The 22,802-nt window shown below is 36.2% G+C and overlaps 3 protein-coding genes across 4 annotated transcripts; all 3 read left to right on the top strand.

Annotated features, from left to right (window-relative positions):
• Window positions 1-515: 515 nt before the first annotated feature.
• LOC120213923 (formin-like protein 20) lies at window positions 516-10,373 on the top strand. Its single transcript, XM_039211962.1, is given in 18 exon segments — window positions 516-791; window positions 1,388-2,091; window positions 2,173-2,394; window positions 2,443-4,553; window positions 4,758-4,878; window positions 4,964-5,035; window positions 5,330-5,428; window positions 5,729-5,770; window positions 6,919-6,999; window positions 7,117-7,167; window positions 7,261-7,342; window positions 7,987-8,081; window positions 8,334-8,405; window positions 8,571-8,687; window positions 9,025-9,093; window positions 9,299-9,365; window positions 9,596-9,778; window positions 10,216-10,373. Coding segments are annotated over 18 exon segments (4,419 nt in total). The 5' UTR covers window positions 516-718.
• Window positions 2,667-21,402, top strand: LOC120213956 (eukaryotic translation initiation factor 5A-like). 2 transcript variants are annotated; one of them, XM_039211984.1, is made up of 6 exons: window positions 2,667-2,673; window positions 19,223-19,353; window positions 20,301-20,423; window positions 20,508-20,564; window positions 20,672-20,746; window positions 21,175-21,402. In XM_039211984.1, exons 2-6 carry the CDS (start codon window positions 19,231-19,233, stop codon window positions 21,274-21,276), a joined length of 480 nt encoding a protein of 159 aa, XP_039067915.1. In that variant the 5' UTR covers window positions 2,667-2,673; window positions 19,223-19,230; the 3' UTR covers window positions 21,277-21,402. The 2 variants fall into 2 exon arrangements, with proteins under 2 accessions (XP_039067915.1, XP_039067914.1); XM_039211983.1 differs by lacking the exon at window positions 2,667-2,673 and having other exon boundaries at window positions 19,162-19,353.
• Window positions 11,898-14,949, top strand: LOC120213954 (6,7-dimethyl-8-ribityllumazine synthase, chloroplastic-like). The gene is made up of 8 exons (XM_039211981.1): window positions 11,898-12,146; window positions 12,498-12,601; window positions 12,742-12,837; window positions 13,201-13,301; window positions 13,422-13,495; window positions 14,108-14,154; window positions 14,454-14,513; window positions 14,769-14,949. Exons 1-8 carry the CDS (start codon window positions 11,984-11,986, stop codon window positions 14,805-14,807), a joined length of 684 nt encoding a protein of 227 aa, XP_039067912.1. The 5' UTR covers window positions 11,898-11,983; the 3' UTR covers window positions 14,808-14,949.
• Window positions 21,403-22,802: the final 1,400 nt, after the last annotated feature.

Below are 22,802 nucleotides of genomic sequence, written 5' to 3'. Positions count from 1 at the left end.
TAATTATGTTTGGACAAAATAATTTCTTATTTAATACACAGTTTAATCAATTTTTTGTTGACTAATTTGAAAATTTTCGCTCCACCAGATCGAATGCTCGTCTATATATATATTTTTTAAAAATGAATTGGCAATTGTCGTGGAGCTGAATCTGGTCGTCGTCGTTAACGACTTCTCTAGGTTGTGAATGCAAAGAGATTCGTGGCGGTGCAGGCGGCGGCTATAGATGCTATCGATTTTCGTATTAGAAAGGGACTGAAACCTTTTTTCAAGTAACATGTGTATTACATGTTTATCAGATGATATTAGCTGTTGAGTCGTCAGATTTAGAGAATAGACTGTTACTGAAATTCTGGAAGATGAAGGGCACTGATTTTTAATTAAAACTAAAATCTGATGAGTTGGACCAAAAATAAAAATTGGAAGAGGCTTATCCTTATTTGATCCTAATAAAAGAATTAGAATCAAAATATCTCATTCACATAACTCAATCCTCCCTTATTTTCATTTTTTTTTTTTACATCGGAATGGGGTTAAAATGTTATAAGGAGCACAATTTGCAATTGAATTTGAGAATTTGAGAATTAAAATAAAATTGAAAAAATCTTTGGTGCTTTTTGTTGACAGAAGCGGAAGATCAAATTCAAATGTGATACGATTCTTGCTGATGTTAAGAGAAAGGGTTTTAGACCCGATTAGGGAGAAACAGCGCCATTAGATGGCGCTGTTCAAACGCATTTTTTACCGGAAACCGCAGGAGCGACTTCTCGAGATTACTGAACGTGTTTACGGTAATCTTTTTCCTTTTTGCTCCTTGATTTATTGTTCAATTTAGGTTAAAATTGATTCCATTCTAGAAGTGTTTAAATTGTATGATCCTTTTTGGGAGATTTTTGGTTTTGATGTTAATTTCTGTGGACAATGACCTCTTAATTTCTGGATTTTTAGGGTTTTATTGATTAATCTTCGGTTATTTATTACAACTAAGGGACTAAGTATTTTTGGCTTGTTCATTTTCATAGCTTGAATTGCTGAATACATTAGCCTTTGAACTTTCTTAGAAATTCGATTGGAGTTCAGAAACTATATGACATCTGTTTCTTATTAATGAATAAAATTTTTTGTACAATTTCGATATCGATTCTTTTTTGAAACTGTATAGGATGAATCTCAAAATGGTGTTACGTCGGTACGGTGCTTGTGGTTTGTGAAAATTGATTTTATATATACAGTTGTAGAAAAATAAAAATTCATGTAACATATTGGCCATTTCATGTATAGTTGGGATTTATCCAAGAACATAGTCATCATGATCATATTTCGTTTAGTGGCATATGGTTACCAAGTGTTGGTTATTTGATTTGATTTTCTGCTGTTTGTTTTGCAGTATTTGACTGTTGTTTCTCGACGGATGTGTTTGATGAAGATGAGTACAAGTTGTATCTGTGTAGGATTGTGGCACAGCTACATCAGAACTTCCCTGAATCTTCTTTCATGGTGGTTAATTTCAAAGAAGGCGATAAGCCAAGCCCAATATCAGACATTTTATCTCAGTATGAGATGACTGTTATGGATTACCCACGGCAATACGAGGGATGTCCATTGTTGACACTTGAAATGATTCATTACTACCTTCGATCGAGTGAAAGCTGGTTGGCATGTCAAGGACAACAAAATGTGCTTTTGATGCACTGTGAAAGAGGAGGATGGCCAATTCTTGCTTTCATGCTTGCCAGTCTTTTGCTATATCGAAAACAGTACAGTGATGAGCAGAAGACTCTCGAAATGGTCTACAAGCAAGCTCCTAAGGCCCTTCTTCAGCTTCTGTCTCCTTTGAACCCTCAGCCTTCCCAGTTGAGGTATCTCCAGTACATTGCTAGAGCAAACCGGGGTTATAATTGGCGTTCGTCAGACACAGCTCTATATTTGGATTGCCTGATCCTTAGAGTTCTTCCAACTTTTGAAGGGGGAAAAGGGTGCAGACCAGTTATACAAGTTTACGGACAGAGCTCAGAAAAACGGACTAATAAAAGTTCCAAACTTCTTTATTCAAATTCAATGAAAAAATCCCAAGTTCGTCACTTCCAAAAGGTGATGCCTAAGTCAAACAATTGAAACTAGAAAGATAAATTAACCAAAAATTTGGGATGTTCTAATAAGGTTTATGTACAGGAAGAATGTGCACTGGTGAAACTAGATATTCATTGCTACATTCAAGGGGACGTTGTGCTTGAGTGCATTCATTTGAATGAAGACTTGGTACGTGAAGAAATGATATTTAGAGTCATGTTTCACACAGCGTTTGTTCAAGGAAGTATTTTGATGCTTAACAGCAATGAAATTGATACATTGTGGGATGCCAAGTATCAAATTCCAAAGGACTTCAGAGTTGAGGTAGGTTTAAATTATTATTCTGTTTGTTTTTCTTCTCTAAAACTGTAGGAGTTGAATGCATATTCATATTTGTATCAGGTGCTTTTTACGGACCTTAATGACTTTAGTGAGGTAGAAAGTGTTTCAAAGGAGGAATATTTTGAGGTTCAAGAGATCTTCAGCATGGTCGATGCAACGGAAGGAAAGGTGGATGATGAGAGTCCAATGGTCCATGACAACAAGCCAGCACAGAAAGATATGTTGAGGGAGGATGTGTCGCATATGCTTGGAAAATCAGAAGTGACGAGAGGTGAGGGTTATAGAGAAGACTCCATTTCCTTGAAGAATTCAGAATCAAAGGTGTTGGGGCAAATGTTGGGGAAAATATTGGAAACTAGTGTTCTCAAACCTAACTTCGAGGATGGATTGCCAACTTTAGAGAAAATGCCTGGGACGGGCTCTGAATCAGCTCCAAGTTCTGTTATGGTGAAGCTAAATAGCCAACAATTAGAATCTCAGGATTTTCTTGGAAAACAATCTCAGCCAAGTGATGTATCCCAGCCAATACCTCCTAGCAAAGGCTATCATCATACTTCATTGCCTGCACTACCTTCAGGTTTGCAGCAACCAGTTTCTATACCACCAAGAACACTACCTTCACCATCATCCTCACCCTTGCTGCCACCTCCTCCTCCACCTTCACCAACAGCCTCCTCCTCGCCGCCACCTCCTCCTGCACCTCCACCATCATCCTCACCCTCGCCGCCACCTCCTCCTCCACCTCCACCATCATCCTCACCCTCGCCGCCACCTCTTCCACCTCCACCATCATCCTCACCCTCGCCGCCACCTCCGCCTCCGCCTCCACCTCGACCTCCACCTACACCTCTACCCAAATTGTCTTTGTTGGTTTCAGAGTCTGTTAAGAAAAATGCAAAATCTATACTACCCCCGCCGCATCCTCTCATGGCAGCTATTGGAAATGCTTTTTCTAAAATGGCTCTCGTAGCACCACCTCCCCCTCAACCCAATAGTGCAGAAAATGTACAAAATGTTGGAATGGTTTCACAAACAGCTTTAACATCTTCCCATTTCTTGAATAACCAGACTACTGCGCTAGTTTTTCCTCCACCACCATGGAAGGTTGAGTCTTCTTCAGCTACCCAGACCGTACCACATATTCCACCTTCTCTTTCAACCCTCACCAATGTTGGATCTTCAAAAGGCACATCAAAACTTAGTAATATTTGTCCTCCCCCACGTTCCACATCAAAACCTTGCAATTTTAGTCATCCTCTTCCCTCCCCATCAAAAGAGCGTCCTTTCCGTCCTCCCCCTCCCACCACACCAATTCAAATTGCTATGGCTCTAGCATTTGTCCATGGACTGCGATCAGCTTCCCATTCTTCCCCAAGCCCTCCATCTCTACCTTCCCTTACTCCACCTTCGGTTCTTCCTCCTCTTCCACCAAAACCCTCTCCTCCATTGCACGAAATAACAGCTCCACCTACATCATGTGGAACATCACCCCCACCCCCACCACCTCCACCTACCCTCACAGAATCACCACATGGAGCTTCGCCGTCACTACCGCTCTCTACTGGCCATGGGGCTTCATCATCCACACCACCCCCAAACCCACCTCCAGCACCACCTCTAACGTCCAATGCTCCTCCACCCCCTCCTCCACCTCCAACGTCCGATGCTGCTCCACCCCCTCCTCCACCTCCAACGTCCAATGCTCCTACACCCCCTCCTCCACCTCCAACGTCCAATGCTCCTCCTCCACTGCATGGAGTGCCATCTCCACCGCCTCCCTCACCTGGAGCACCACCTCCCTCATCTGGAGCACCACCTCCACCACCACCTCCTGGTGGAGGAGCTCCTGGAGCACCACCTCCTGGAGGTCGATTTCCTGGTCCTCCACCTCCACCTGGAGCTCCTGGCCCTCCACCTCCACCTGGAGCTCCTGGCCCTCCACCTCCACCAGCTGGAGCTCGTGGCGCTGGACCTCCCCCACCTCCACTAGGTGCCAAAGGAGCTGACATGAGAAGAAGAGGGCGTGGACGTGCAGCAGCACCACGAAAATCTAATTTAAAGCCTTTACACTGGGTCAAGGTTACAAGGGCGATACAAGGAAGCTTATGGGATGAATTGCAAAAACATGGAGAGCCTCAACAGCTGTATTTTCTCTTCTTTTAATGAGTTAGTTTTTCTATAGTACATCTTAGTTTTTCTATAGTACACCGTCATAATCAATAAATATATGACTAATTATTTACTCTAAAACTCCATGGGATTACATGTTAGCATTACACTTTTATATTTGTTATTTTCCTATGTGTGTGTATATATATTTGCTGACATTGCCTTCTTTCTCTCAGTGCCTCAGAATTTGATATGTCGGAGCTTGAGACTCTTTTCTCTGCAGTTGTTCCTAAACCTGCTAATAAATCTGCAGCGCAAGCCAAGCCAGCTAGTACAAAAGCTGAAGTAATCCACTTGGTAATATGGAATCTCATTTTATTACTAAACCCTAGACCTTAATATTCATCACTATTACTAACAAATTTTGTTTATTCCATTGTAGGTTGACATTAAGAGGGCTAATAACACTGAAATAATGCTCACTAAAGTTAAGATGCCTCTTCCTGATATGATGGTATGCTGGACATGGTCTTCTTCTTGTATTTTCTTAAGTTTTTTTTCCACTAATTGATTATTTTTATATTATAAAAGATACAAACAAATCAAAGTTAAACAAAAAATATTAGGTTCAGATTGAATAATTACAATTTCTAAAATTTATGAACTAAAATTGAATCGAACCAAATATATTTAATTTTCTTGGCAGCTCTCTCTTCCTTTGTTTTCCTTTTAATTTCTATTTAGTTTAACTGAAGGTTGTCCATTTTATTTGTTTAATAACCATATACAACTTCATGTATTTTTTCAGGCTGCAGTGCTAGAATTGGATGATACAGCATTAGATGCTGATCAAGTGGAAAATCTCATAAAATTTTGTCCGACTAAAGACGAAATGGAACTGATCAAGGTGAAGCCTTAGCATAAATGTATATATACATGCACATTATATTACTCGGACTTGATTGTGAGAGTCGGGCATGGCTATGTGTCCAATAAGGATTTTCCTTTTTGAAGATTTTTTACATATTTGGAGGGTCATGTCCCTTTACCCATCTAGATATGTGTCAGGCATAAATAGCGTTAAACACGTATGCCTTAAAATAAATAAATAAATAAATAAATAAAGAGTCACAATAACATATTATATATATATGCATTTTCAAGTTTATCTTCTTTAGTTTGATTCAATGTTCTTGTTATTTTTTAGAAATACACCGGTGACAAGGATGCTCTAGGGAAGTGTGAACAGGTCTGCAAAATTTTCTCTAAATCACATCTTCCAATTTTGTAACTCATAAGACTTAATAAATTTCTTAGTTTTAGTAGATTCGTAGATGATTGCTTTAACATGGACATGCTACTAGAGAAATTTTGCGAATTAATTTGTCTTTTTTTTGTAATCATTTAATATTATATGTTATTTGGATATGAGTGTTTAATATGAATATATATCCAAAATAAGTAAGTTTATTTTGTAAGTTTAAAACACAAAATGGTCCTTGAACTTGACAAGCTGGGTCAATTTGCCCCCCTACACTTTTCTGGGGTCAAATTGGTCTGTAGACTTAACAAGTTGCTATAAGAAGTCTAGGGGTCAATTTGGCTAAACTTGTAAAGTTCATGGGCAAACTTAACCCAGAAAATCTTAGGGGCCAATTTGATCAAATTTGTCAAGTTTAGGGGTCAACTTGATCAAACTTATCTTATACAGAGGTCATTTTGTGTTTGAAGATCTTTTTATACTTTTTTTTAATGTATTTTGTGCTTCCTATACTAAGTTTTGGCTCGGGCTGAAGCTTATTTGCATGCCTAACTCACTATTCATAAAATAATAAAATACTATTTTGTTTATATTAATATTTATATATTTTTGTTATTAAATAATTCAAACCAACCCGAATGTGTTAAAACATTGTTTCAGACCTTGCTTATGCTATTTTTTGTCAAATTTTGTTATTAGTCTCTGTACTATGTGTAAATTACAGATTTAGTGCTGATATTTTAGTTTGGTCATTTTTTGTCCTGTAAGTTTCAAATTTTGAAATTTTGGTCCTAAACAGTGGTTAAATTTGTTAAGTCAAAATTTTCTATAGTTCATCTATTGTACCTAGATTTACTATTGTACCTAGATTTAGTTTATGTTATTTGATCATTCCTTGTAATCTAGTCATATCATCTGTGTATCCTTTGAGTTAGGAGTGAAATTTCAAATGTTGAAGTTGATAAAAAAAATATAAAGTTCTGAAAAGTACAATAACTAAAATCATTTAAATTGGAATATAGGGACTAGTGATAGAATTTGAATATTGTTTAGGGTGATTTTTCGTGTTACATTTTTGTTTGATCCATGTTTGCAAAAGCTCCAAACTAACTAGCTTTTGATTTTTCAATGTTCAGTTCTTTATGGAGCTGATGAAAGTGCCACGAGTAGAGGCAAAATTAAACGTGTTCCTTTTCAAGATTCAGTTCAACACTCAGGTTTGGCAGAATCTCCATAAGTTTACAACAATTTTTTGTGCTTAGGCTGTTGCTTGTTCTTTTCTTTCTTTTCCCTATTGATTTATTGAATCGCCTCTTTAACCTCTGTTTTTGCAGATTGTAGAATTTAGAAAGAGCTTAAACATTGTAAATTCCGCATGTGATGAGGTATGTGATTAATATTGCTGAATGGGCTTAAGTATATTTTTTTTAATTTTTCTTTACAGTTCTCTTAATTACTTTTGCATTTGCATAATTTAGATTCGAAATTCCCAAAAATTCAAGGAGATCATGAAGAAAATTCTGTATCTGGGAAATGCATTGAACCAAGGAACTGCAAGGGGTAAATTATACATTCAATTTTCCTTTTGGCTTCAGTCTTTGATGCAACAAACCCGTATCCAATTCATATCTGGGCATGAGCATGTGGAATCGATCCTTCAAAAATCTTCCAAATACATGAAAATCTTGAAAAGAATTTGACCTTACCTGTGTAAGACACTCTCACCCGATTCTGTTATTCATATAAAGGAATGGAGATATTACCCTAGAAAAACCCTTCAGAATTATACATACTAATATTTAACACTCATACCCGATTCAATGTAACATAGGGTGATACATACTAGCTAAACCAAATGCATGTGAGGTTAAATCACATATTTTGAGCAGTATTTCTTAAACCGGAAACCTTGTTGTTATGTGTAGTCCTAGGCATACTATTTGATGTTGAAAGTATGGTTATTATTTCTGATGGTTGCAATTGGATTCTAGTAGTTATCTAACTCAGACTTGGGATAAACGTTGGATAAAGATAAGTTCGACGTGGATATGTTCAATATATTCTAAGTTCTTTCAGATATTTGAAGGATCATGCCACCATACTCTTGTCCGAATATGATTTGGAAAACAGGTTCTTGCAAAATGTGATTTGTAAGGATGCATGTTCCTTTAATATGAAGTTTTGAAATTATTCGTATCATACAGGTTCTGCTGTTGGATTTAAGTTGGATAGTCTTCTAAAGCTCTCAGATACACGTGCTTCTACTAGCAGGATGACGTTAATGCATTACCTTTGCAAGGTCTAATAATTTTTATTTCCTTCTCTTTGGTGTTATATAAGGTTATTGTTTTTCTTGAAAATTTTAAATACTGCTCTTTTAATTTGTAGGCTGTCTTTTTATATATTTTAGATTCGGTTCTTTAGTTTTTACTAGAATTTATTATATTTATATGATTTAGTCAATAGAATTTTTTGAAAATGTAACTTGTTTCTGATGCAAAAAGGAACTGACAATTTGAATTGATAACAACTTTGTTTTATTGTGTCTCAGGTCCTAGCTAACAAGACACCAGAACTTCTTGAGTTTCACCTGGAATTTGTTAACCTTGAGGCCTCAACTAAGGTTTCTATGGGTCTTTTTTAGCACTTGAAATTTGTATTTTGTTAACCTATGTTATTCCAACTCTTTTTATTTTTCTTAGAAGTATCTTTGTTTGACACTTGTACTTGAATCCAATTAACTTCGTAGGTAACGGTATGTTTAGTTGGAAGCCTTTTGTCCTTGCAGATACAATTAAAATCTTTAGCAGAAGAAATGCAAGCTATAACTAAGGGATTAGATAAGGTTAGGCAGGAGCTGGCTGCCTCAGAAACCGATGGTCCCGTGTCTGAAGTTTTCCGGAAGGTACTTTGTTGTTTCACTGCTTTCTATTCTTCAACGTTCATATAGAAAATTTGGTGCATTCTTCACTGTGTTTTATTTCATGTCAAGTATTTGTTTACCTATGTCACTCCATTTTTTTATTATTCCTGGAGCATTTGTGTTTGACTCTTGTATCCAAAACATACTCGGATATTTGTGTGGGAGTATGTTCTTCCAAATATATGGAAAAACTTGGAACGAAAATTGAGCAAATTCTTGTTGAACATGAAACCTGTATCAAACACTATCAACTGCTATGCTTTTTTTTTACTAAGGGAATGCTTTCATTGTTCTAACATTTTTTTTTCTTTTAATTTAGACATTAAAGGAATTTACTTCTGCAGCAGAAACAGAGGGAGCATCCCTGCAAACTCTATTTACTGTGGTGGTAATTTGCCAAGTTTGACTCTCTCTCTGATACTTAGTTTAATGTCTATGTTGCTCTAACTCCATTTAAGTACCAGTTTCTAGCACTTATCTAGGGGATACAATCTTTCAAGTTTCAAGAGTTGAGTCCGAGTAACATAAGTCTAAATGTTATCCGACTCTTTCGATTATGGCTTGTCATTGATATTATATCTTTTGGTGGACAGGGTAGAAATGCAGATGGACTTGTACACTATTTTGGTGAGGATCCTGCCCGATGCCCATTTGAGCAAGGTAGGTTGTGGATGTAATACCTTCCATACACAAAAATCTTACAATAAAAATGAAAATAGCTGTAGGACACGTACGCATATGTGTATCCCACACTGGCTCACAATTCCAGATAATATAGCTAGTTAGGATTCTTATTTCAATCTAAAATCAGCATGTTCTCTCACGGTAAAACTGATTTCGATTGGTGATTTGAAGTTGAATCGATGATTCTGTGTATTTAACGAATGCAGTTACCGCCACAATCTTAAAATTTGTGAAGTTGTTTCAAAAATCACATGAAGAGAATTTGAAGCAGGAGGAAATGGATAAGAAAAAAGCTTTGAAGGATGCTGAACAGGAGAAGGCCAAGTGAATTAACCATTTACAAAGAAGATTGCAAAATAGAGGAGGATCAGGTTCTCTATTCCCGCAAGGTAATATGCTCCTGCAGAGTTCATTATACTCGTAGACAGAAGACCTGTACTTGCAAGATATTCAGGTTCGGCTCGATGAAAACTCGAATCCGCTTTGATCGTTGCGAGTTGAGTTAAGCCATTGAGCGACTTGAGCTCGAACATTCTGATACTTACTTGAATACCTCGTGAACCTAATCAATCTTTTTATTTTAAATTAGTACTGGAATTCTAATCTGAACTCGAAGTTGAACTCGAATATATATGTCCCGTCAACTGAGTTTAAGCAGTTGGATTTTTATCTCGAAGACTGCTCATCTTTAAAAGTGAAAATCAATCAAACTCAAATCAAGCTTCAAGCCTCGAGTTTGGAGTTGAATTGAGCTCGATATTTTTACACTTTGAGCTTGACTCGGCTTGATTGCATACTAGTAGTGACCAGTTTGACTGAATGACAGGAAATACTGCTTTTGAGGAACTCGAATCGTTCTTCGAGCTGCAACCTTTATCTCAATGGCAGGATATGCCTCACCCTCTGTATTGGTGCATTTTCAAGCCTTCAGAGATGTTGCATACCGGGCAAGGGCCTTATCCCAGAGGCTTTTGCAGGCCTTGAACCATGCATAATCCTTCAGGACATGCCTCCCATTACTCGGTAAATGTCAGATGGGCCAAGCTTCAATGCAGAATGGTTACGATCAGGGATTCCAACAGCTAACGCACTCCAATGTTACGGCTGTTATTTTGTTGATTTGGCCCTTTCTGCTGTCGAAGTTCATCACGATTAACCGCTATATCATTCGTCACATCTGCAATCACATAAATGCAGCGTGACAAAAAGTGTAGCTTCAATCGCAAGTAATCAAGGTCAGTGATAACCCATCTAGCATTTTTTTAAAAAAATTGTAGCAGTCATGGCCGGCGCTTCTCGCTTTGATCTATTGATTTATTTTCAGCTTCTGCCTTTCATTTGGCATTTTTTTCCGGTTCCGGGTTCATCTCTCCTCCATTGCTTTAGTTGATAGGGATCTCAGCCCATTTTCTTAGAGGGGATCCCTGTGGGGTAGCAAAGCAGGAAAAAAGTCCAATTGTACCATGAAAACATGTACAAAGTTCTAGCCATCCACTTACGGTAGAATTCAATTCCTTGTAACTTTCTTGACAGTAGCCCATCAAGTAGAAGAGGTTGTATAGGTTGTTTAGGGTATAGAGGAAAGGAATTAGATGATGGGGACCTTTTTCTTAGTGTCATTGTAACATAGCTATTGATTTCTTTCATTTGATTCAATTCTTTAATCAGTAAGGTAATTCATTGAAGTTGTTTGTTTGTTCTTTTTTCACAATCCTTTTTACTATCAGGTTATTGTTATCATATTGATAGGTATTCACAATTATTTCATTTAGGTCGCGATTGAATTGTGATAAAAGATAGTTTATTAACATATCGTCATCGTTATACTTATTTTTTCAATAATGTTGATGTTGCTTATCATTCAACGACGATAGTGGATATTATTCGTATTTTTTATTTTTTAATTGTTTTGTTAGAGTTTTTTAATCAACATATGATCTTTTCATTATTAGTAGGGGATGAATTTAGGAAGAAATTAGTATGTTATGATTTTAGTCCTTATTTTTTATTTATTCAAGAAATTAGTTCCTCTTACTAATTGAAAAATGATTTACTTTTTTATGGTATAATTATCTATATTTTATATATTTATCAATTAATTTAAATCAAATATTATTATAACTAATTTAAATTTTAGATATTATTTAAAAAATCTAATGTATTATATATTATCCCAACTAATTGTAAGCACATTAGTAAATAACGAATTTCACATTATTTTATTTCAAATAAGTTTTTTTAAAGAATAAACACTAACAATTTTGCGACATGATTAATTCATTTCTTAGAGTGTAAATGAAATTATTTAATATTTACAATATATATATATATATATATATATATATATATATATATATATAAATAAACTAATATTCTAAAATCAATATTTTCGAAAGAGAAAAAAACAATATTAAAAAATGCAAAAATCAAAACAGTTTTTAAGACTTAATGGTGGAGAGAGAATTTATATTATATTGTATTTAGATCATTACTCATGCTAGTAGAAGTCTAAAAGCAGAGGAGGCGCAGGGCAGCAATCCAAACAAAACCAGATCAAGCATTGCAGAAGAGTACAGAAAGCAAAGAGAAAGGAAATGGCTTTAAATGGATTTGGACGTTTAAAGATTCAAGAGCGTCTCTTAAGTGGAACAGTTTGCGCTGCGTTCCCCAGTCCCAGGAATCCACCCTCTGCCGCCGCCGCCATCTCCCCCCACAAGTCAACCTCTCTGTCCTTTTCCTCCTCCTTCCAATTCCAAGGTTATCTATCTCTCTTTGATTCTCATGTCATGTTTTTGGTGCTTCAATTAAAATCTGAATCTCAGTTTTGTTTAACGTTGTTTTTTTTTTTTTTGGAAATTTATACTTTTTTTCTAACTCCGGGTCTTGTCATCCTTCAATTTGATTCACGAGCTTTGGAATTTATAGAATTTGTTTTTGAAATTAGGGCAAAACTTCACTCTTCAGTCTAAGAAACAGAAAATAATGAGAAATGTAGGATTCTGATTTATACTTTGTTAGTGATTGAAGTTTAGCTCAGCTAGATATTATTACATAACTGGTTCAAAAATTTATTAATTATCTTCTTTGAAACTCGTTTGATGAAATCAGGATTTGTGGTGGATAGGAAGCAGAGCTCCTCCTCTGTACAAATTGCGGCAGTCCGCCATTTGGAGGGATCCGTGACCAAAACTCAAGGCCTTCGCTTTGCTGTGGTCAGTTCTTTCTTTAATTGTTATTTGCAATGATGAAGTCAAAGATCGAATCTGCCTTCTATTGCATTTTTATGTGTTTCTTTTATTTCCATGCTATTATGTTATTACTGTGGTATTTTTTTTGGGCTACATTATCAAAGGTTGTCGCCCGTTTCAATGAGATTGTGACAAAGCGGCTCTTGGAGGGAGCTCTGGAAACTTTCCACAAGTATTCTGTTAATGAAGAAGACATTGATGTGTGTAACAACCTCTAACCACCTTCCTACTTATTATGCTAAAATAAAAGGCTTCTTTAATATTTTGTTATCTCATTCTCATATCTCTACTCCCGGTCGCATGCCTGCTTTGTCCTTGTATCAAAGTACATGCCGTGCTTTATTTGCTATTGCGGCTGCAAATGCGAACAATTATTTAGACTAACACAGTTCAAAAGACTAGGATATAGGAGTAGGATATTATGATTTGTGCTGTATATCATCTTACTTAGAACAAGCCCTTTTTCAGTAAATGAATCTTTTGAACAAATTCTTCCATTAATTTTTAGATAATGTTTTGCCAACTTTTAGGATGGCTTGATCATTTCTTCACTTTCTTATCAGGTTGTCTGGGTCCCGGGTAGTTTTGAAATTGGTGTTGTTGCGGAAAGGCTGGGCAAGTCTCGAAAGTATCATGCAGTTTTATGCATTGGGGCTGTGGTAGGGTTTCTTTCATATTCCTTGGAAATCTCTAATGTAACTTTTCATCTGCTCATGGGGGGGTGCTTGCAAAGATATTCCTGAGTACATTTTGCCAAATTTTGTTAATCCTGCCAACAGATTAGAGGAGATACTTCTCACTATGATGCGGTCGTTAATTCTGCAACATCTGGGGTACTATCAGCTGGCTTAAACTCAGGTCAGGCCCATGCCGCATAAAATGCTATTGTGGTTTCAAGAGTCAATTATTGTTGGCAGCACACCAATAAAGTTAGACAACAATTAGATTTTCATTGATCAAAAGCATATATCTCGCTTTTCTTGTTTATTCAGGCATATTCTAAACTTATTTTATGCCTTCAATATTCTTTTAGACTGAAAGTATACCATCTTTAGTATGTGCTCTTTTCAAAGTGACTCCTACTTTTCACCATAAATTCTTCATCTTTGTGAATTCTACTCTTTCTGACTACATAATGCTATTATGGTAATCATTTAATCCCAAATTTCATTTTCTTCTCCTAATTGTTTCAATTAGATAACACAACGGAACACGTAAGATTCTTTTCTTTTGAAGAGCTGAAAATTACCATCCTTTCAAACTTGGATGACGGATTTTTATGTGGCAGTTGTCAAATAAGATCTGCATCAATCTCATGCCCTAAAGATTGAAAAACATTTTCTGTAGGAAATATTTTTCATGTATTAATAATGGAGTCACCCATAGATTACTTGGCTATCGGTATCTTTCCTTATTTTTCAATTTTTATTATTTCTTGTGATTTGAAGCGGCAACTTATCAACTCTGCAGGTGTTCCTTGCATCTTTGGTGTTTTGACTTGTGATGACATGGACCAGGTAGGAGCTGGATAAAGATCTTTTTGCATTAAGAACTTTAACGGGACACCCTCTCTAGTTTCCTTCACATTGAACGGAATCTGAGAGGGAGGGAGAATTCTCATCATTCTCGCATTGTCTGTGCATACCAACTACCATGTGACAGAGGATGGTCTAGAGCATGCGATTTGTCATTTACTTAAGAATAGTTTTGAGATGGTATATTAGAATGTAAAGAGGGGGTGGGTGCAATTAAAGAAATAAAATGATTGCCGCTGTGGAATTTTATGTAATTGGTTCATTTCACATAACACTTACAGGCATTAAATCGAGCTGGTGGTAAATCGGGGAACAAAGGTGCTGAGTGTGCTTTGACTGCGGTGAGTTGATAATAGAGTACTGGAGTGCTCAAACTCCCTTGTTAACTTGCAAAAATGTTGTGCATAAGTGGCCAGTCAATCCATATTCATTTGAATCAAGTCTAACAAATTTTGTTTGATTCGTAAATCTTGCTCGACTGCTTCAGGCTAAAGATTTATCTTGTAGCTTTGCTTTTGTGCTTCTCGAATCAGATTTTATCAACTTTTCTCTCTCTAAATTCTAAATAGTTCAACGTCTCTTGGATTATATTGCAGATTGAGATGGCTTCCTTGTTCGAGCACCATCTTAAGTAGTGGCATCGTTATGCATTACATGATGGGGAGCTCGATTCAGTTTGACGCACCCCCATGTGTTCCTGGTATTTTCTTTTCTTTTCTCGTCAGTTGAGTTTTTTTGTGCTGTTGCTGAAGGATCATTGTATGTGAAGACTTATGGGAAGGCAAAAAAGATAGATCCTGAAATAGTAATTCGAAATTTTCTTGTTATATTGTGGTCGATAATTGTCATTGCATCGCACCCCGAACCATATTTCGCGTAATAAATGACCGATGCTTTTGATTTCTTTCATTTACTTGTCATTGCATTGCACTGAACCATATCTGGTGTAATAAATGGCCAATCCTAGTTGAAGATCGATGATGGTAAATAGCATTATAGTTATAGTTGGGTTTGTATCGATAGAGGTCGGTACATATCAATTTTACATCAGTAGGTGAGACCAGATACGATGAAGTTATATATTTCATTAGTTTTAAGTGGATAATGTAGAAATCCACCAAGCGGATATTTAACTATTTGAGCTCAAACCCACCGTGCACCACCATGTCGTGTCCGGAAACAACCTTCCGATCTTCCTCTGCTTCAGCTACGTCCTTCGCTTTAAGCACCACCCCTTTCAACTTTGTTTCCGGATCATAAACATTCCCAGCTTCCTCCGCTTTCGTTCCGTTCAGGTGATCCGTTATTGACTTCAACGCCACCACGAACGGCGATAAGCTGTTTACCCTAATCCCATGCTCCCCAAGCTGATGGCTAGCTGACCTTACCAATCCCATGAACGCATGCTTCGACATGTAGTAATCGGTGTCTGTGTCCCCTCCGCGGCTGGCGGCGACGCTAGCGCAGCATATGATGCTCCTCTTACACGCTGCACGACCATAGCACGCAACGCGTGTTTCACGCGGGCAGCCATGCCATGCACGTTGACGGCGAAAAGGTGGTCTAAAGCTGCCAAGTCTAGATCCAGATCATTTTGATCGGAGTTGGAGTTACGCTTCTTGGAACGTATTATCCCGGCGTTGCTAAACATGATGTCGAACTGCCCGTAATTTTGTACCGCCCATTCCACCGTGGCTTTCACTTGCTCTTCATTGGTAACATCGCAGTGGATGTAGCGGCACTTTTGGGAGCCGATCGATGCAGCTACCTGCTGGCCTAGTTCGTCTTGGATGTCAGCGATCACCACCATACGGGCACCGTGATCACCAAAAACAAAGGCGGACGGTGCAACATTAAGCAGCGTTCAACACCATTTATAATGGCAAAAAAGATTACTCAATTGGCCCTGTACAAACACCGAACTTTAATAATACTCATTAATATGTGACATGTAATAATATTCTTTTATAATCACATGTATTCAATCTATTGATCAACTAATCTGGATCGAGTACTACAAAAAAGAAGTAAGGGTACTTTCGCAATCTAGTTTGCTCCATTTGCGAACATCAAGATTTGAACCCATGACCTTGCTTAAGGGATGTAATGTCTTATCTCACTAGACTAATTGATTGTTGGTGTAGTAATAATGTTATGGGTAAACTACGCATTTCAACCCGTTTTAGTGGTTATACTTTCGATTTTTCCAAAATCATACCTAACGTTTAGTTTTCATTTTAGTATCCGCTGCTAAAAACTTAACGCGTTTATTACCTAAACTATCAACTTTTGTTTGTTTTATTACATAAACTTTCAATTTTTTCAAAACTTGACTTTAAATTTTGAACGGAATATTAAAATGAAACAAAAACTAAATTTTTTTAACGGCGAGTACTAATGAAACAAAAATTAAATTTTAAATATGATTTTAAAAAAAATAAAAATTTAAGTACTAAAACGGATAAAACTGAATCAGACCATGGCCCATATGTTTACAAAAAAAAAAGTCAAAGAGAGTAATTAAGCCTTTGAAATAGGTACAATACTGTTTGTAGGTACCTTCAAAAAACTAGCCTCATTCTCGATTGGCCAATTGTTGAATCAGACAAATCCCAATCACCTGCAATTATGACACAAGTGTTTTGGTAGACGCTGCTTTAATGGCCAATTAAGCCAACCGACATTTCGGATATATGTAATTTAGAATATGAACATGTAAATTTATGTTGTCCACTGCGATGGACTAATTACCTTTGACCGGATCTTAAACACGAAAGCTTCACTCCGTCGAAGAAGAGTTGATCATCCGGCTTCACGCCACCATCGGCAGCAGGTAATATCGAATTCCGGGGAACATTTCATGTATGTTGTTGTATATGCTGCAGTATATGTTACTCCGACAAAAACGAAGAGTCGGAATAACATAGGCTGCAGCATCAGATTTTGCTTTGACATGACACTATCTTGTATGTGTGTCTGTCTGGTTTCTATTTTGTTTTTGGTCATGGTTCAAGGTGGTCCATCATAGCCCAACAGCTTCCAGGAAGAACAGACAACGATGTAAAAAATTACTGGAATACTAAGTTGAAGAAGAAGCTATCCGAAATGGGATCGACCCCGTTACGAACAAACCTTTTCCTCAAATCCTAGCCGATTACCGGAACATCATCGGCCTCGCGAAATTGAGAACCCGAATCGGATATCTGAACCGAGACATGAAGAACACGTTACTGATGAACCGGGCCTGCATGAACCCCATGCAGCACCAACACAAGGATTTACCACCAACATCAACACTAACCATCATGCTACTGCTGATTGTGATTCCCTGGACCTTCTCTCTGATCAGCTTCAAGCCATAAAACTCAATCAATACTCGTGATTTTCAAGCGTCGCCGTCGTCGTCGTCAACTGAATGTTCATTTGTGGCAACCATGCTTGATCCATAAAAGGAGATGTTCTCTGAGTTTGCAAATCTTTCGGAAGATCCTTGATATTAACATTCAGTAGATCCATAATCTAAGAATAATTGATATCTGAATAAAAACTTTCTGGTGATGTGCACTCAGTTTTAGCGTCGCTAAGGGTTTGTTTTCATGTTGAGTCTGCTGAAGAATCTGTGCTATCAACATTGTGATTTTAAACCGGGAATCCATTCCCTTCTGTTTTAAGAACAAAACCATGCTCATGCCATCTCATCTCATATTATTTAGCATGGAAATGAGTTGATATTAAAATAAAAATTTACCGACTTTTCAGAGTCGAATCGAGTTTTATTCATCCCTACAAACGGCTATCTTCGGTTTTTTCATATACTAACCATAGATAGTTATGGGGATAATGTAATCTTTGGTATAGCTATAATGGATGAAAGATATTAGCGAGTATTCGATTAATAGTTGTTTGTGATTCAATGGTGAAATGATAAATAAGAGTAAAATCGGAGTTAGAAGATTAAATTGAAATTTTTTAAAACATACTAACCGAAACAGAAATGATATTAAAAGCAGCGGTAAAATTTGTAGTTTTCTCAAAAGAATTTATGTCGCGTTCAAATAACGCAGATATTGGCCACAATAATTCCAGCCCTCCATCATCACCGCTTTGGTTTGGACTTTTTCACTAAAAATTATCGGTTTATAGTCTGGCGTAGAATTTTATATTAAAATTATAAATTTAAATTTAAAGAAACGAATTTAAATTTATAAACTTTTATAAGATAAAAATATTTTTAATAAAAAATATAAAATTTATAATAATTTTATATCTCCAGACAACAACTATCCACTCACGTGCCTCCATCATCTCCATGTGGCAGGTAAGGGACCCACCTCTTCCAAAAGGATAACGCTAACGCCGAATAAAACTGAGAACCCTAAGAACACTTTCAAAGGTTTAGTTTTAACTTAGCTCCTCTTTTGATTTAGTTTATATACTTTTAATTATTATAAATTAGTACCCATTTTGATTAGATCTAAAAATTAAAATCTCAATTTAAAAAAAATTCCATTTGATAACATGTAATAGACATTCATTAAATCTAAACACGTGTCATTCCAATATTAAATTTGAAAATTAAACCTTATTTTATAACTTGCATTCAAATTTAACTAAAATATCAATGTTGTCAAATTACATTTTAGTTTTTTTCAATCAAACAAATAGTGACTAAATTCAAAAGTTCAAAGAGTACAAGGACTTGGGGTCGAATTAAAACCCTTTGTTAAATTGATATATATATATATAAATCAATAGAAATCAATAATATATATTTGAAAATATAATTTAAAAATTAAAATCTAATCAATAATATATATTTAAATTTAAAAGAAATCAATGAACAACATTATCTATCACACTTTTATTTTAAATCAAACACATAGGCTGACTGTTCATAAAGTCTAAAGAGTATAGGGACTCCGGAAACAATTAGACCCTTCAAACATTAAACGTACACAAAAAAATCTTATATATAATTACGAACCCACATGCTCTGTCTCCTGTTACCCCAATCTGCCTCGGCCAAAACCCAGAAAGTAAAACAACAGAGAGCTAATAATGTCGGACGAGGAGCATCATTTTGAGTCCAAGGCCGACGCCGGCGCCTCCAAAACCTACCCTCAGCAAGCCGGTACCATCCGTAAGAACGGATATATCGTCATCAAGAACCGTCCCTGCAAGGTATTCTCTTTTAATTGAACGATCTCTTTGATATTGTCGTAAAAATGAACTCGAGATTGTTTTTTCATATTTGCATTGAGATTTGACATTCTGATGGTTCAGATCTGTTCTCTTTTAGTGCTTTTAGTGGGTGGATAGTTGAAGCCTATGTGTTTCGTTTGATTTTTACTTTTATTAGCTTTTTTCTTTGCTGAAGTGAAAAGTAACGTTTTACGTTTGAAGGAACTGATAATTCAATTTGATTTTGCTTTTTTTTGTTTTCTTTTTCTTTAGCTTTTGTTCTAACTTTCGATAAAGCAAAAGGAAAATAAAAAGAGCTAACGCTCTTATGTCTTTAGTTTTAAGAATTCTATAATATTTGAATGATTCTTCTTATGATGAGCAAATTGGTTATTGTTACTTGGAGCATTATAATTGGAAAAAAAAACCGAACATGTCGGAGTCTTTAATATTAAGAAATTAATGATTTTAAGATGATTGTTATGATAATGAGCAATTAGCATTGAATGTTGAATTGCACACCCTATGATTGTTATTTGGATTTATAATTGGAAACGCAGACACAAAAGTAAACAACTCAAGTATGTAGTGTTAAGAAACTAAAAGTTTTAATGATTCCTCTGATGATGAGTAGCCAATTACATGGCATGTGATAAAATTACTTCTGTCTATTATTTTTCATCCTATTATTGTTATTTGAATTTTAGCTTTATAGTAGTTTTTTATTAATCAAAAGCAAATTGAGAGGGTGTAACAAAAACAAACAACTCAGAGCCTTTATATTAAGAAATTGTAATTTTTGAATGATTCTTCTGATGATATGGCATTTGATAAACTACTGTGACTGTTGATTTGGCCCCTATGATTGTTATTTAGATTTGGGTGCACAATGATTTGCAAAATTTAGCTGACAGCCTGACACGGTTGTTGTATTTGGCATTCTACAGGTTGTTGAGGTTTCCACCTCCAAGACTGGGAAGCATGGACATGCTAAATGTCACTTTGTTGGAATCGACATCTTCACTGCTAAGAAGCTGGAAGATATTGTTCCTTCTTCCCACAATTGTGATGTATGGATTGTTCTCATTTGGTTTAAACTTTAATCTGTCTTGTAATTGGATTGTGTTCATGAATGATTCCGTTGTTTCTGACAGGTTCCGCATGTCAATCGTATTGATTACCAGTTGATTGATATTTCTGAGGATGGGTTTGTAAGTTCATTTTGCTTCCTTTTTACTTGATGTTCCCTCTCTTCCTCTCTCTCCCTTTTTTGTTGTGTGTGCCTGTTTGTTTCTTCTAAACTAGTTAAAATTTTCAGGTGAGCTTGCTTACTGATAGCGGAGACACTAAGGATGATCTGAGGCTTCCAACTGATGAGAGCTTGTTGAAACAGGTCAACTATCTATCTTTTGATGCATTTTTTTTGGCATAATGCCAAATTTTGTTCTTAATGTTTGACAGAATATTCACCTTGGCTCCTATTATTTTTCTTGAAGCACTTTAGCCCTTAACTTTTTTTTTTGTGTGGGGTCAAAAACTCAAAATGTCATATTTTCTTTAGAAAGTGTTAGTTGACTAATGGTCTATTCTTGTTGTTGAACCCCAAATTCCAATGGGTGTTCATAGTCCCTTAAGCATGTTTAATCGGGCTGAAATTGCTTGTTCTTTTGTTTATTATTATGATGCTGCTGAATTTTCCACCTCTCATTTTCAATGAGTACTTGTATGATTGCATTTCTCGTTACTTCCCATCGTGGTGTGTTATTGCAATAATAGCTTGTATGAACTTGTATCCAATAATTGCTTCTTTCTTGACTGCAGATCAAGGATGGTTTTGCGGAGGGGAAAGACCTTGTCGTCTCTGTTATGTCCGCAATGGGGGAGGAGCAGATTTGTGCACTCAAGGACATTGGTCCAAAGTAGTTTGAGATTGATTTGCTGTCTCTTATTGCAACTCTAAATTTAAAGATTTTTGTTAAGAGCTTTAAATAGTTTGCCTCTCTGAGACTTGGGGGTATAAATGTTGTTTGGATTGGGTTTTTTTTTCTATGTTTTGGAGTACAAATGCTGTGCTATGTCAAAACTTGTTCTCTTTTACGGGCCCTGGTTTTCATCTTTGTTGCTTTGGTTCTCCATTTTCCTTGAAGTAGGTAATCTATTCTACTGATCGCTTTCCTTTTTCTTTGGAACAGTTGTGTTAGACACTCGTACGAATGTATTCGAGGTATGTGTTTTTTTAATATATGAAGAACTTATTGATATTGTGTAGGATACAACTATCCGATATTATATGAGCAACATAGATGGTGATATTGATAAAGGGGAGAATGTTTAGAATAATCGGTAATCTTGGGCCGTAATTGACCATGTAACTGGCTGCTGCTTGTGGCAACTAATCTCCCTAGTCGTTTCTGTAGTTCTCGGTTTTTCCCTTTCGCCTTTCTCGTCCTCTACAGCCTTTTGTTTCATCCAACAACTTCTTGTTTCTCATTTCCCTTTCTCCATCTACCTTCCGTTCTCTTTTCCGATGCCCGTAGTACTATCGATGTCGCTTTTCTTGGTGTTTCATTTGGAGGGATCTCTCTCTCTCTCTCTCTCTCTCTCTCTCTCTCCCTTATAGGAGAACCTTTTAAAGTATGCTGCGAGACTCTATCCTCTTATTCCAATGATGCTTGGTAGTTATCTTGGGCTCGTATGCTTGTTTACACTGCTACTCGGTTTCAACCATCGTTGATTTGAGATAGCGTGTGGTCGTGTGGTCACTAAACTTTGAAAAATGTTCAATATAGTCGTCTCAATTTTTCAAAAAATAACCAATGTTTAGTTCTGTTTTCATTTTGGTCACTCTCTAACAATTCTGTTATTGACGCATCATAATATTTATGGGTTATTATTTTGATAATATAGTTATTAACTCAACATAATTATATCGTCACATGAACCAAGCTATCTTAGTAGTTAAAAATAGAATGGTTGTTATTCTTAAAAGTCTCAGGTTCGTGCATCAGAGGTTACAGGGTATTCGAGCGTTTTTGGTCAAATTGTTGAGGGTCTTTAGAAGAGTGCTCACATAGATTAATCAGTGTGTATAATCAGAGATAATACTATTATTAATCATTTATAATTTTGCAATTTCATCATTTAGAACAGTGCATTAATGGATGATTTTCATTTACAGAAAGGATTTTATAATACAACACTGATTATATAAACTTGTGATATCATCACAATCACATATATGTCTATATATATTTAAACTTTGAAGGAAGCTTTGCTTACATTTTGGCCATGGTGTAATCCGTTACATACATGTCTATATACATTTAAATGAAGTTTGTCAGAAATTATGATGAAAAACATCCAAGTTAAGGTGATCAACTGACCTGCATCTTCCTTAGTAAAGCAGAGCGGAGGAGTAATTCTGAATACATTTCCATAAAATCCACCTT

The sequence above is a fragment of the Hibiscus syriacus genome, unplaced genomic scaffold (assembly GCF_006381635.1).
Source record: "Hibiscus syriacus cultivar Baekdansim isolate YM2019G1 unplaced genomic scaffold, ASM638163v2 tig00110045_pilon, whole genome shotgun sequence".
In the NCBI taxonomy this organism is placed as follows: domain Eukaryota; kingdom Viridiplantae; phylum Streptophyta; class Magnoliopsida; order Malvales; family Malvaceae; genus Hibiscus; species Hibiscus syriacus.
The sequence above is the reverse complement of the archived record's forward strand: the minus strand, read 5'-3'. Positions and strand labels throughout refer to the sequence as shown.